Below are 12,792 nucleotides of genomic sequence, written 5' to 3' on the forward strand. Positions count from 1 at the left end.
ATACTAAGTGATTAAAAGAAGAATACCTGTCTATCTCTAGTTATTCCAAGAGAAATCTAGGAATTATATTATGCAGGCAAATCCATGGCTTCATAAATTTCAATATATGTTGTAGAGCTCATCAACATACTACATCTTCCCTTTCTCTTTCAACATTAACAGAGCCCCAGATGCAGCAAGCCTCATGTGATTGGTTAAAGCATTTAGTTCTAACATATTAACAAAACTAAGGTCATAGGTTCAATTCCTATGTAAGCTAGTATCATTTAATCTGTTTCACAGCTCCAGAAAGTACGATAAGCATGGTATCATCTTGTAAATACTCATGTGCGCAGCACTGTGTGTGTGTGTGTGTGTGTGTGTGTGTGTGTGTGTGTGTGTGTGTGTGTTGGGGAAAAAGAGACAAATTAGCAAAAATAATTTAACATTGTCATAGAAAAACTTCAAAAAACATAACCTAATAATGATGGATCAATAATGTCCTCTATGCATGAAAATGCTGTGGTACATACAAGCCAGAATAAAATGATAATTTCCCTAAGTTAAATAGTTTTATGTTTATACGCCAAGGAAGAGTATAAATTTCTGCTATACTTAAATGTTCTTGTACAAAACAGGGTTTGAACAAAGTAGGCCATCAGCTAGAATCCTTTCATTTATTTTGCCATGTAAAGACTTCCAAATAAAGCTGTTATCTTCTATAGCCTGAAAATGAACTATCCTCCTAGCCTCTTTTCTCTTTTGTGACAATAACACATCCTTCAAAAATGAGCAGAAAGCATCAATGCAAATTTCTCCATAATCCTAATGTAAATCAATTAAAAAGATTACTTATCAAAACCTGAAAAACTACAAAAGTAGGAGGTATTAAGTCCAAAACACTAGCTTAAGTTAAATTTTCCAAGAAACATTATTTCACTTTAAATAATAACTACCAATTTCAGCCATTTTAGTCTCATCAGTAATATTTATTTCTCCCTGAAATAAAGTTACTATTTAGCTACATGGCCTTGAGACTTGCCAAAGACAAGTCCCTTTTTTACCCTACTAGCCCCCAAAAAAATTTCCTACCAGTGTTAACACAAGACTTAAGTAGTAGGCATTCAATAAGTTTGCTTATATATATATATATTTTTAAATTATCTGGTACCTCAGGCAGTTTTTATCCCATCATTTAGCAATCTGAAAGGAGGTTGGAATGTCACAGCTAAAATTTTTCTTTCACTTAAAAAATTATTGCACAAATATATATATTTATTACACCTCCCAAATTCCTGAAGTAACTACTCTAAATAACTCTTCATAAAAATACTCATCCTAAGGACTGGCTCTTCCAGTGTTGATATTATCCAAATTCCTTCACATTCAACACAAATTTTGTTCTAACCTTTCAACTCCTTATACAATGTCATTTTTTAAGACAAGAGCAAGAGCTAGGTCTAAGGAACAGAAAGCTTTCCTTATATACTCTACTCAACAAAGACAAATTTGGGACATATAATGTTGGATTTTGAAATGGTAAAAGCACCAAAAAGTCAGTAAAAGACAAGGACTGTTTCTGGTCATTCTCTCTAAAATGACCATGTTTCTTAACAAAAAACAAAACATTTTTACAAGGTTTTCCTGGCAGCTTTTTCTATATGCCTATAATTGAATCAACTCAAAATGGTACTCATTAATATTAAAGAGAACAATTCCTGTCATTTCCTAAAGATAATCACAACTCCCATACTGCATCAATTTGATATTTATGTCCTGTGAAAAGAAAAATAGATCATTGAGTCAGTGACTATGGAAGAAGCAATACCAGTTTTGAAATCCACCTCCCAGTAAGTTACCACAAAAAAAGGGCAGTCTTCCCCTTACTGGCCTATCAGAAGTCAGCTCCATCCACTTCAGGGAAAAAGTACTTTCCAACATGAAGACAGTATTCAGAGTTCTAAAGAACACACACACACACACACACACAGCCACATATACACACACAGCCACATACACACTTCTCTCTCCTCCAAAATAGTCAAGTTTTTTAACTGTTCAACCATTTAGCCCAGTCATCCAACACACAGTTCCACCTAAACTTGTTAGTAGCAACTTTATAGAAGTGCCAATACCTCCATTTTTTCCCCTTAAATTCAAAGCAAACTTCCCTTTTTGCTCACACTCCACCATGCCCCAATCTGTCGTCTCCTGATTGGCAGAGAAATCTTATACCCTCCCTCCTAGCAGAGCAATGTCGGCTTCAACAGCAGCCCCAACAAAAGCCAACTGCCAAGCATAGGCTGCTTCAAAATAAAAGTCCCAATCGCTCTTCTTTTCCTGTAGTCGTCAATCTCCATACCACTGCCTATAACAAAATGATTTCTAACCTTTGTCACTCTATCGATGCCACAAAAATGATGTACTACAAGCAAAAGAAATCATTTTGTTCCTCTTTCTTCCAAGAAAACCTTAGAGACAAACAAGGAAACTGATGCTTGCTTCTTGCAAAGCCTTCTAAAGGCCAGTTTTACTGAATGGGAAAATCCAAGGAATAAAGACACACAAGGATATAAAGGCAGAAAACACTTTTTTTTTTAAAGTAAAGATGTAATTTCCAAGGCTCAAGGCACTTAAGTAAAGGAGGGGGAGGAAGAGAACGTGAGGAGACCAGTGGCTACAGAATCTTTCCAATTGTACAACTCAAACATGACTAACTAGGTAGGATTTTCCAGGAAACATTTTCATATCTTCTTTGTGAATTGGAAAAGGGAATCTCTTAAGTTTAATGTACAGAAGGTTGATTCTAGACAAAAAAAAAAAAAAAAAAAACAACATGAAAGAAAAATGATAATATAGTAGACACTAGTTTATTCTCCTTACCTCCAGAATGGAATTAATCATAATAGACATGTCATTCAAAAGATAAGAAAAATGTGATCTAATTTGTCATCGAGCAAACCCAGAGAACTATACTTTCAGATCATGGTCAAACAGGGATAAGGAAAAAAAAAAAAAAAAAACCCTTAAAGTAAACAAAAGTCAAATGTAGTAGGGAAGGGTCAGAGAGAGACAGAGACAGAGATAAATACACAGAGAATCAGAGACTTATCTTTCCTTCATTAAGAACAATGTATATTTAAAAGAGTTGTTAGAGGGTTGTTGTTTTTTTTTTAAACTTGGTCCTTTAACATTCAGAAATATCCAAAGATAGGTCTAGTACTAAGAAAGTTTCCAGCAATTTTATACCCACCCCCACAAACACTTTTCCAGAGTTACCCTCCATTCAAATAATCTCTCCTCCAAATCCTTTCTAAGTCTTAAATCACTGGGCCAGAGCTAAGGAATGAAACTCTTCTTCAGGAGCAACTCTCTGTGGAGGACATCAATAATACATTACTTCATGTAACATAAAAAATATCAGCTTTTCCAAACAATACAAAAAATCAACACAGTCATTTATTTCTGTAAATAGCTCCCAATGAAAAGCCACTTCCCCCCTTTCTTCTTTGCACCACTGAGTTGTTTAAGAAGCAAACATTTGACTCAAATGTTGGCAAAGGAAGCCATGTTGCCAAGTTTTGTCCTTTCTCTGGGAAGACTATCCCAAGGTAGCATCACCCGAATCAAAATCCTATTCATCAAAGGGCAAAAACTATTTCCTTGACAGGCTCTGTCTGGCAATCATGTTAACTTTAGTTTAATAAAACAAGATGATATCATGTTCAAAAAGTTTATGCTGAGATCAAATTAATCAATAAAAGGCTAAAGTTTGCTGTTCACAAAAAAAAATTACCTTGCTTTTAAGAAGCTATCATTTTTTTTGATTATTAAAATCTTCCTCCCAAAATCTTTCAATAAAAACTACAATTCCCTACATATGAAAATGGAGAAGCGCACATATAATAGGAGGCTTTTAATAATAGGTCTAATTTGTGACCAATGTCTTTATTTACAGAATTAGGATTTTGTAGATCCTCCATTTCTTCAGTACAAAGGCTGAAGTTGACAAAACTAGCATTATTTAGGCACCTTCACTATCTTTCTCAAAGAAGAGTAACAATAACAAAAGCAAGAATCAAATTGTATTTGGCAATTAGTGCTATATACAGAAGCTCAACTTTCTCCCATCCACATCAAGCAATCAATTTCTGAAGTTTATGAACAGGATACTTTAATAGTTCGAATAAGAACTGAGAATAAAATGTGTTAAGACAGGTAACTGAAGCAAAGCAATATATGCAAACAAATTTAGGACAGAAAGCATGCCTGCATTCCAGTTCTCATCCAAATACTTGCTTTAGTTCTTTTGGTTAAAAGATCCACATTATGACAATTCCAGAAAAACAGCTCCTCCAGATTTTCTCCTCTTTACCCTCAGTTCATCAGGACACACTCAAGGGAATACAGGAGTTGACTTCATTTCCAACTTGAAAACCAGGTTGCCATAAAGGGAAAGTGCCTTCCCTCTCAATGCCTGGAATTTCTTGGAATTTCCAGGCCTTCCTTTATTTCTAGGCCCTCTTAAATACAAAATCCCAAGTCAAAAGACAGGGAGAGGGAAAAGAAGGGGTAAAATAAGGGCGTCAAGCAGCAGCAATGAAGCCTCTTACAAAATGAAGAGAAGTGTGGGGGAGGAGGGGAGATGACTAATGGGGAAGGGGGGAAGAGAAGAAGAATCCTCTTATAATTGAAGTAGAAACACCACCCACCCCACCCCACCCCCCATGCTAAGGCACTATTCTTCTAAAATATGTTCAAAGCAAGACATTCTCTTTAGTGCCTATCGTCCTTTAAAAAAAAAAAAGGGGGGGGGGGGTAAAGGAAGAGAGAAGAAATCCTCAGAATCTTTAAGCCATGGACAAGGATTTAGTCCCTGAAGTATTGTTCCTGCTCTGTCATTAGAATACTGTAGCCAGGTCTTTCAATCCCAAGAATTGCACTGAATTAGATCATCTTTCTCTGATCACCTCCCCCTACAGGCTGTTCTGAGCATGCTCAGCTCAGCCTTGCACTGCCATTTCATAACTGCATTGTTTACAGACACACAGTGACCTGCCATTTTTTGACAGTAAAATAGAAGCTAGCATTTGCAACACTAATGTTTCTCACAGTCACAGTTAATATACAGGCCTGTTCAAACCAAGTTCTTTATAAGGCCACACTGAATAGCCTCACAATAAAAATTCAAAACTAGGAAATTCTGCTGCTGAGAATATTAGGAGGGTTGTTTTATGTTAAAAATCTAACCATGAAATAACCAAGTTCCACAAAAGCTAATAATAAGTTGATTTTTGGGATACCCAGAGGAAAAGAAAAAAATGGTAGTCATCATTTCTGCTTTCTTGGGGCACATCTATCTCGGATATCATCTAGAAATCCTATATTCAGCCTTGATGTTGTTTAAGAAAGAAGACTGACCTGGCAGTGGGGGTTTCAAAGAGAAGTCACTACTGAGTCCATACCAATTTTTCTTTAAATGCAAATTGAAAGAGTTACACCCTTCAAGAAATCAGGAAAGTCTAAGCAGTAAAAATTCCCAAAAATGATAAGCATATCCCTGTAATAATGCCAAACTCCTAGAAAGAATCATCTACATTTGCTGCCTCCACTGCCTAATCACCCACTCATTCTCCATCCCCTGCAATCTGCTTCCAACCCCTCAAATGAAACTTCTCTATCCAAGGTTAATGCTTAATCCAAAAGCCTTTTCTCAGTCTTCCTCCTTGCCTTCCCTGATGATTTCATACTCTTGATTGCCACCACCGCCAAACCCCTTCCCGGTTATCTTCCTGTCTATTTCTTCTCTCAGTTCCTTTACTGGAGAGCTCATCGTCCGTGTCTTTCTTTGCTCAATACTCATCCTGGCTTCTCTTTTTTCTGAAGATTATTCTGAAATTATCAGCTCCCATAGGTATTAGTAACACACATGAAGAGGACTCCCAAATCTCTCTCCTGAAAAGCAAACATCTCTCTCCAATTGACTGGCATCTCCTTCTAGAGGTCAAATTGACATCTTAAACATGACACAAGAGAAAGAATGCTAGATGTGAAATCAATAGATTCAAATGGGGGGGGGGGGAGGGGAAGGAGGGAGCTTTAGATAAGTGACTAAACTTCACTAGGCCTCATTTTCTCATCTATAAAATTCGGTCTAGATGGCTTCGAAATTTTCCAACTCTAATCTATGATTCCACAACCAAAAGAAAAGCTTTAAATATCTTCCTACCCCAAACCTTTCACAAAAATTTCCTATTTCTGGTGAGGACTCCTGGGTTCATAAATTCAGTAATCCATGACTCTTCTTGCCATTCTATTTTCATATTCAGCTATCAAATCTTGCTAATTGTGTCTCTACAATATCTTTCATATCTGTGCTTTCACCACTCATATGGCGATCCATATTAATTTTCTACTGAAATTTAAGACTGTTCTAACTAATCCAGTTAGATCCAGAACTCTCACCTATTTTATACACACACACATTTATGTGTGTGTGTGTGTGTGTGTATAAATAAAATCTAATTGCTCACCCTTTTCCTATTCTTTCTCCCCTCCAACTCATCTTTCACAGTTATAAAAATAATCTCTCTAAGTTTACTCTCTCCATTTTACTCCCATGCCCCTAAATGTAATACTTACAAGATAAAAATAAATAAATTCTTTTAACCAGGTATTTAAGAGCCTCCATAATTAATTCCCACTTATCTTTCTAAACTTCTATTATACTATTCCACTTTATGAAACCTACATATTTCAGACCAAAAGGCAAATTTTCTCAACAACATCTCCTACCTCTGTTTATCTATACAATAATTTCCAAATGCCTTCTTCTCATCCTCTCATAGAACCATAGACAGAAACATAGCTGTTAGCTTCCTTCAAAGCTGGCAGAAGAGCTACTCCTCAGTGAAGCCTTTCATAACAAGCCTCACTCCACCCCATCTGATGCCCCACACTGACCCCAAGGGAATTATGCTTCCCCCAGAATATAAAAACCTCCAGAGTAGGGATTTCCTTAACAAAAAAAACCTACCACCTTGCATGTAATTCATTAATAAATACTTATTGAGTCTTTGTTGAATTGAATTATAATCCAGCTAAGATTTTCAAGTGAACCATCTTCATCTGATGAACAAACATTACAGGCTACACCTACTTTAACAAGGGTAAAGTAGAGGCCAATAAAAACCACATGTTCTCAAAAATCTGGAATCAAAGTATTGGATACATTAAAAATCCCCAAATAGAATGCAATGCAGAGCTAAAAAGAAAGGTCACTTGGTTCAACCCCCTCATTTTCCACATGTTAAAAATATAACCCCAAAAGGGTTAAGTGACTTACTCCTCATCACACAGGCAATAAGTGTCCACTTATATTCCCAGGAGAAACTAGTTACATATAACATTTTAAATCTAGCAATTTGTCCTCTCAAGCCTCTTTGCTCATCCCACTATAAAGCCAGTTTTTTGTTTTGTTTTGTTTTGTGTGTGTGTGTGTGTGTGTGTTTTGTTTTTGCAAAACAGAATGGAAACCAGAAAGAAGAAAAATACAAAGGGGGAAGGGAGGAGGAGCTTCAAGTCAGGCTTTTGAACCATCAAAAATTTTATCACCAATTCAGTTTACCTTCAATCCTATTATATCACAATGCACAAATGACACCTCAAAATTCACTAGGACTAAAGCCTTTCTTCCCATCTCTTTTGAAATGAGTCCCTGGAATAAAATTTGAGCCTTAGCTACCACAAATCTAGGCTCAATCAAAGTTGAATCCTACTAGAATAAAGAAAGGGAAGGAAGCTACAATTAGAACAATCTTAAATTTCAACAGAAAATTCAACAAAAAATCTAGTTATTCCAACTTCCAAAGAATTAAGATGCTAGTTGAGAAAAAAGTCAAATAAACAATTCTAATCTTATAAAACCACAAAAGGAAACCTGGTCCATGAGTTATATATACTAATTCAGTGCTGAATTTAAAAATAGAATTTTCTTTTGAAGCAACCTATAAAGGATCACTAAATGGAATGTTAAAATTCACAGCTATGCTTAAGTATACAAAAATGTGCAACAATGCAGTATTGTAATAAACATCCTATCTATATATTATAAATTTCGATTTCAAATATTATAAATTACAAACCTCATCCACATATCCAAAGCATCATATAAGTATATCAAATATATTATCCTGGGAAGTAATAAATACTGTAATGTAAGCAAATAAAAAATCTCTATGTAGTTTTAAAATCTATATACTTTAATAACTTTGCTTGTGACAATCACAAGAGGCAAACTAATCTTTCTTCTGGTTAATACACCAAATTGATGAGTCATGCCACATTTGCCACAGAATCTGAAATAAAAGCACATTGTATATGTTTATACATTGAACATTATTAAATTTGCTCTTGATTTTAAGTGTGCTACACAAATTATTTTCATCTGATCTATATCTTTAATTATGTAAAAAAGAGTCTGAAAACCTGGATTCAAATCCCAGCCCTGCCATTGACTTGTGCCACCTTGAGTCAATTAGTTTATTGCACTGGGCCTGAATCTTACATCAATAAAATAAGGGAGGTTAGATGGATGATATTTAAGGCCCTTTTCTTATCCTAAACCAAAGACTCTCCAATTCTGTATTTACACACACACACACACACACACACACACACACACACACACACACACACACTTTTATAAAGACCCTGCATTTATTTTTCAATAAAATGGTCATTACCATCTCTCTTGCTAAATCTTACAAAATTTAAGCTATTTTTGAAGTATAGCCTTATTCAGTCATTACAGGTTTCATAAGAATATAAGATTCCTCATACAATCTTAAGAACGCGGAATGTTCTTGCAAATGACCTAAATTCAACCAATTCGTTTTACACATCAGAAAACTGAGTCCCCAAAAGGTTAAGTGACTTGCACTGACTACTCAGGCAGCTAGTGCCAAGTTCACTGCTCTCTCAAATCTATCATACTACATCCTATTATCTTGCAATGTCTGTTTACACAAGGTCCTAATGTCTATAACCAGAGCTAACAGATTCACTATTAAAGGTCATTCCTGAACTTATGGGTTTCAAAGCAATGGGGAGAAACTCCCAGTACTGAAACAGCCTCAAAAGATACAAGATCAGTTCTTCTAAGGTAGCTATATACATAATATAATACATTGTGATATACATAAGCAAATAGTTTAGACAGAAATACATGTGCCCTAAAATTACAGCACAAATTGATGGTATGGAATTAAGATTACCATGATACCATCTAGAACAGTAACATTTACAACTTTTTAAAAGTAAATACACAGTGATGCTAAACACTTTTTTATAAGTAATTTTTATTTTAAAAGACAAGAAAGAAAGTAGGAAATAATTTTAATCAGAACTCTTTAAGTCTGCTACATTGGCCTCTGGCAATGCAAGAAAGAAAGAAAGACATGTCAATGGTTAAATTGTTCTCTACAGACTGTCAGTTATGACAAGATTCACTATCTAATCCACCCCCAATTTCATTCTCCCATCAGTTCAAAAGCCAACTTGTAGACTTGTTTGACATAAACCAAGGCTATAAGCCAAGGCTATCACAGGCTCAAGGACAGTAGGTAATACCTATTTGTATGGCCTAGAATCTTTGTGGAAACACCACAATTCAACCACTATAATTTTTTTTAAGTTTTCACCATGACAATAAAGAAATAATTTTAATAGATTTGCATATTTAAGATACGATTTCTCATTCTTGGTTAATTTTTAAAAATACATATAAAAACCTATAGCTTTCTCTGCTTCAATTTTACTGAAACAAATTAAAGGGAAAAGATGAGGAAACTCTTGGATTTGTTTATTTTTTCATTCCAAGTTGGGAAAACTACACCCTCAAAACTGTACCCAGATTAGTGATCTAGCACAAAAAGCTCAAGTAGGTAAATGTCACTCCAACAACTATCGCCTTCAAAAAACAAACAAAAAAAAGCTTTAAATGTAACTTGCTCAGATACCAGTTTATAACAGACACACTGCTGCTATGCTACAGAGCACTACCTTGCATATGGCCAAGAAAGAGGGCAAAAGAATCCAACCATGATTACCTTCCTTTCCCCTTAAAGGTTTTCTACCTCTAATCAAAATGTTGTGGGAATAACCTGAGAGAGGAGGCTATTTGTGACAGATGGAACATGGATACAAGCTACTGTACCTGCAGGCATCTGTCGTCTTCTTTTGATGAAGACTCAAAGAGTTGCATATTCCAGATCCTCATGAACAGTGATTCAGTTTCTGCTCATGTGATAAAAGCTCCCTCTACAGAGTGAGCATGCCCAGTGGAGACCATTTCACTGTTCACTCCAGGCTGCAGCCATTTCACAGAGAACTTGCAAGCTTAGGGGCTTCCATTGGAATAGCTATTATTTTCTACATCACAACCCTTTTCCTCTACACTGGTCCCCTTGACAGAAAAAAAGCAATGTGTCAATAATAACAGGGCTAAAGCATCAAACTTCTACAACCTAAAAACATACTCTGAAAAGCCACATAATATGTTCTATTAGAGTTCTCCAAGAGTTAGCTCTTGCCTACTAAAGAGGCCATGGCATTTCAAATAACATTGAAAATGACTGGCACCAAAGGACACATACAGCAGTTAATAATCTGCAGACCAATAAAGATAGATAGATACAAAGCATAAACAAAAGATAACAGATAATTTATAATATTAAAAAACATTTTGAGATTTGATATATTAAGACTACAGTTTAGCAACAAAGGATTTCAGGCCTAGAAGGAACTTTGGAGATCATCAAGACCAATATGATCATTCTACATATGAAGAAAGAAGTCTAGGAAAGTTAAAAGGTAAGTATGTAACAGATACTAAATCTGAACCTAGATTTTTCTACTTCAAATCCACACTGCCAGATTAGGAAATTATAAATGCAATGTGATCTTAAATAACTGAACCTTATTACATTCCACAATAATAATTACTAACAGCTAGGAAAGTAGACTATTATTCTGATGAGTTGAGATTGGACATTTGTAAGTACCATAGAATAAATGAAGAATTTTCAATTCCAATTTCTCTTAATCTTTGTTCAATTGAATAATACAACAAAAAATCTTGGCAACCCTAACTTGATTTGGTAAACTCTAACTAAAATGTACTGGAAAAGTCACAAGAATATTTTAAAGCATGGATTGGCTAGATTCATTTCAAGTAAGAAGAATGAAATATTCAGAATATGAAAGTACATGGGGTTTAATTTGCATTTTGCTTTGAGTATGGCAGAGGAGAGGGGTTCTCCATGAAGGGGAAAAACATTTCAGAGTACCATGTATTTCATAAATTTATAATTCTTGACAAACTTCACCAAATAAGATCAAATCGTTTGTTCTCAAAATATTAAATATAAAATGACTAATAATGAACTCTTTTATATGGTAGGTAAGAAAATGGTATAACTAAACAAAAGTATCCTGCATTAGAAATCTATAAGCTTAAAAGAAAAATTATAATTTGTCTCACAAGGTCTACAATTTCCAGAACAAGGTATAAAAGGACAGCAAAAAAGATTCCCTTTTCTTCTCATAAAGTTTTCGAAAACACGAATGCTTCCAATTTTACCAACAGAACCTGAAACACATGATTTCCAACTACCAATAAATATCTTTATTTGAATGCCTAGCACCTGCATGTGTGTCAGATAGGAATGGTTAAAACAGAAGCATGACTCTTTCATATGTTGCATCAACAATAATAACAATGTCATTTTTTCTTGGGTTCAAACAAGTTTTATCACTGAGGGAAAAATATTCGAGTTCATACTGATAACTTAGATAACTTAAGAGGTAGAGAACAGGGGGAGGGGGAAAGAAGGAAAGAGTATTTTTATAAGCAACTTGGAATAACAAGAAAATATAAGCTTACTTCTAAACTGTTATCTTAATAGTAGAATAAATTATTCTTTCAATTTTATAACTGACCTATAAAAACCAGTAAGTGAATGCTGAATAATTTCTGCCCCCCCAAAATAAAACAAAAATAAAAACAAAACTTTAAAACTAGTGACTCAAAAAAAATTAACATTCATTCTAAATCATCAAATACAATGCAAATAATCTAGAAGGAAAATGACTACTCTCGATTTAGCAATCTTCTCCTTTGTTAAAAGTAAATGTGAAGTAGCATCACCATTCAAAGTCAATAATATTTTATTACTAACATTAAAAAAAAAACTATGGGGGAAAAAAATCACTATAAATTTGAATCAGCTTCAAAATCTCAAGCCTTATCTTCAAATAATATTACCAGGCTATCAGAATGTCAAACATAACAAGGTGGCAAAACAAAACCATTTTGCATTCAGCTGAATTCCCCTAAACACTTGTTTTCTTATACTAATCAAGTATCCAAAATTACAAATGAATTGGTCAGAGAGTACCACACTACACAAAAGACCAACACTTTAGAGCTCAAAGAAAGGGGGAAGAGAGAAAAGAGATTTTTCTTTGCAATGAATATGTTTAACAGTTCAAAGTTGCACTACAGCAATCAGTAAAAATATGTTAATATGAAATTTAAAAACACATACAGACACATACATAGTTCTTGAGTTTTGCTATATTTCCAACAAAATCAAACTTGTTTTATCGAAACATCCTTAGACTAAGATTTTGGTCCTTTATTGTTATGTTACCTAAGTTTTCTGAAGGTTCAAATAATTCTTGCTGTTTTCTTGGACAACACACGAACAATTCTGCTATCGACCACATGACTTAGCTCCCTCTACAGGTTCA

At 34.7% G+C, this 12,792-nt stretch overlaps 1 protein-coding gene across 9 annotated transcripts in view; it reads right to left on the minus strand.

Annotated features, from left to right (window-relative positions):
• Positions 1–12,792, minus strand: part of EHMT1 (euchromatic histone lysine methyltransferase 1) — a 281,129-nt gene that overhangs the window by 173,418 nt on the left and 94,919 nt on the right. For 5 of the 9 annotated variants that reach the window (XM_051976840.1, XM_051976845.1, XM_051976839.1 and 2 more), the window contains exon 1: positions 10,196–10,263. The exons of 2 other annotated variants lie outside the window; for them this stretch is intronic. In XM_051976840.1, the coding sequence (XP_051832800.1) occupies positions 10,196–10,258 (63 nt within the window). In that variant the 5' untranslated portion in view covers positions 10,259–10,263. Of the gene's footprint in view, positions 1–2,114; positions 2,345–10,195; positions 10,267–12,792 lie in introns of those variants that run through there. 2 more of the 9 variants (XM_051976842.1, XM_051976846.1) reach the window with 2 other exon arrangements.

Source organism: Antechinus flavipes, chromosome 2 (assembly GCF_016432865.1).
Source record: "Antechinus flavipes isolate AdamAnt ecotype Samford, QLD, Australia chromosome 2, AdamAnt_v2, whole genome shotgun sequence".
NCBI classification, from domain to species: domain Eukaryota; kingdom Metazoa; phylum Chordata; class Mammalia; order Dasyuromorphia; family Dasyuridae; genus Antechinus; species Antechinus flavipes.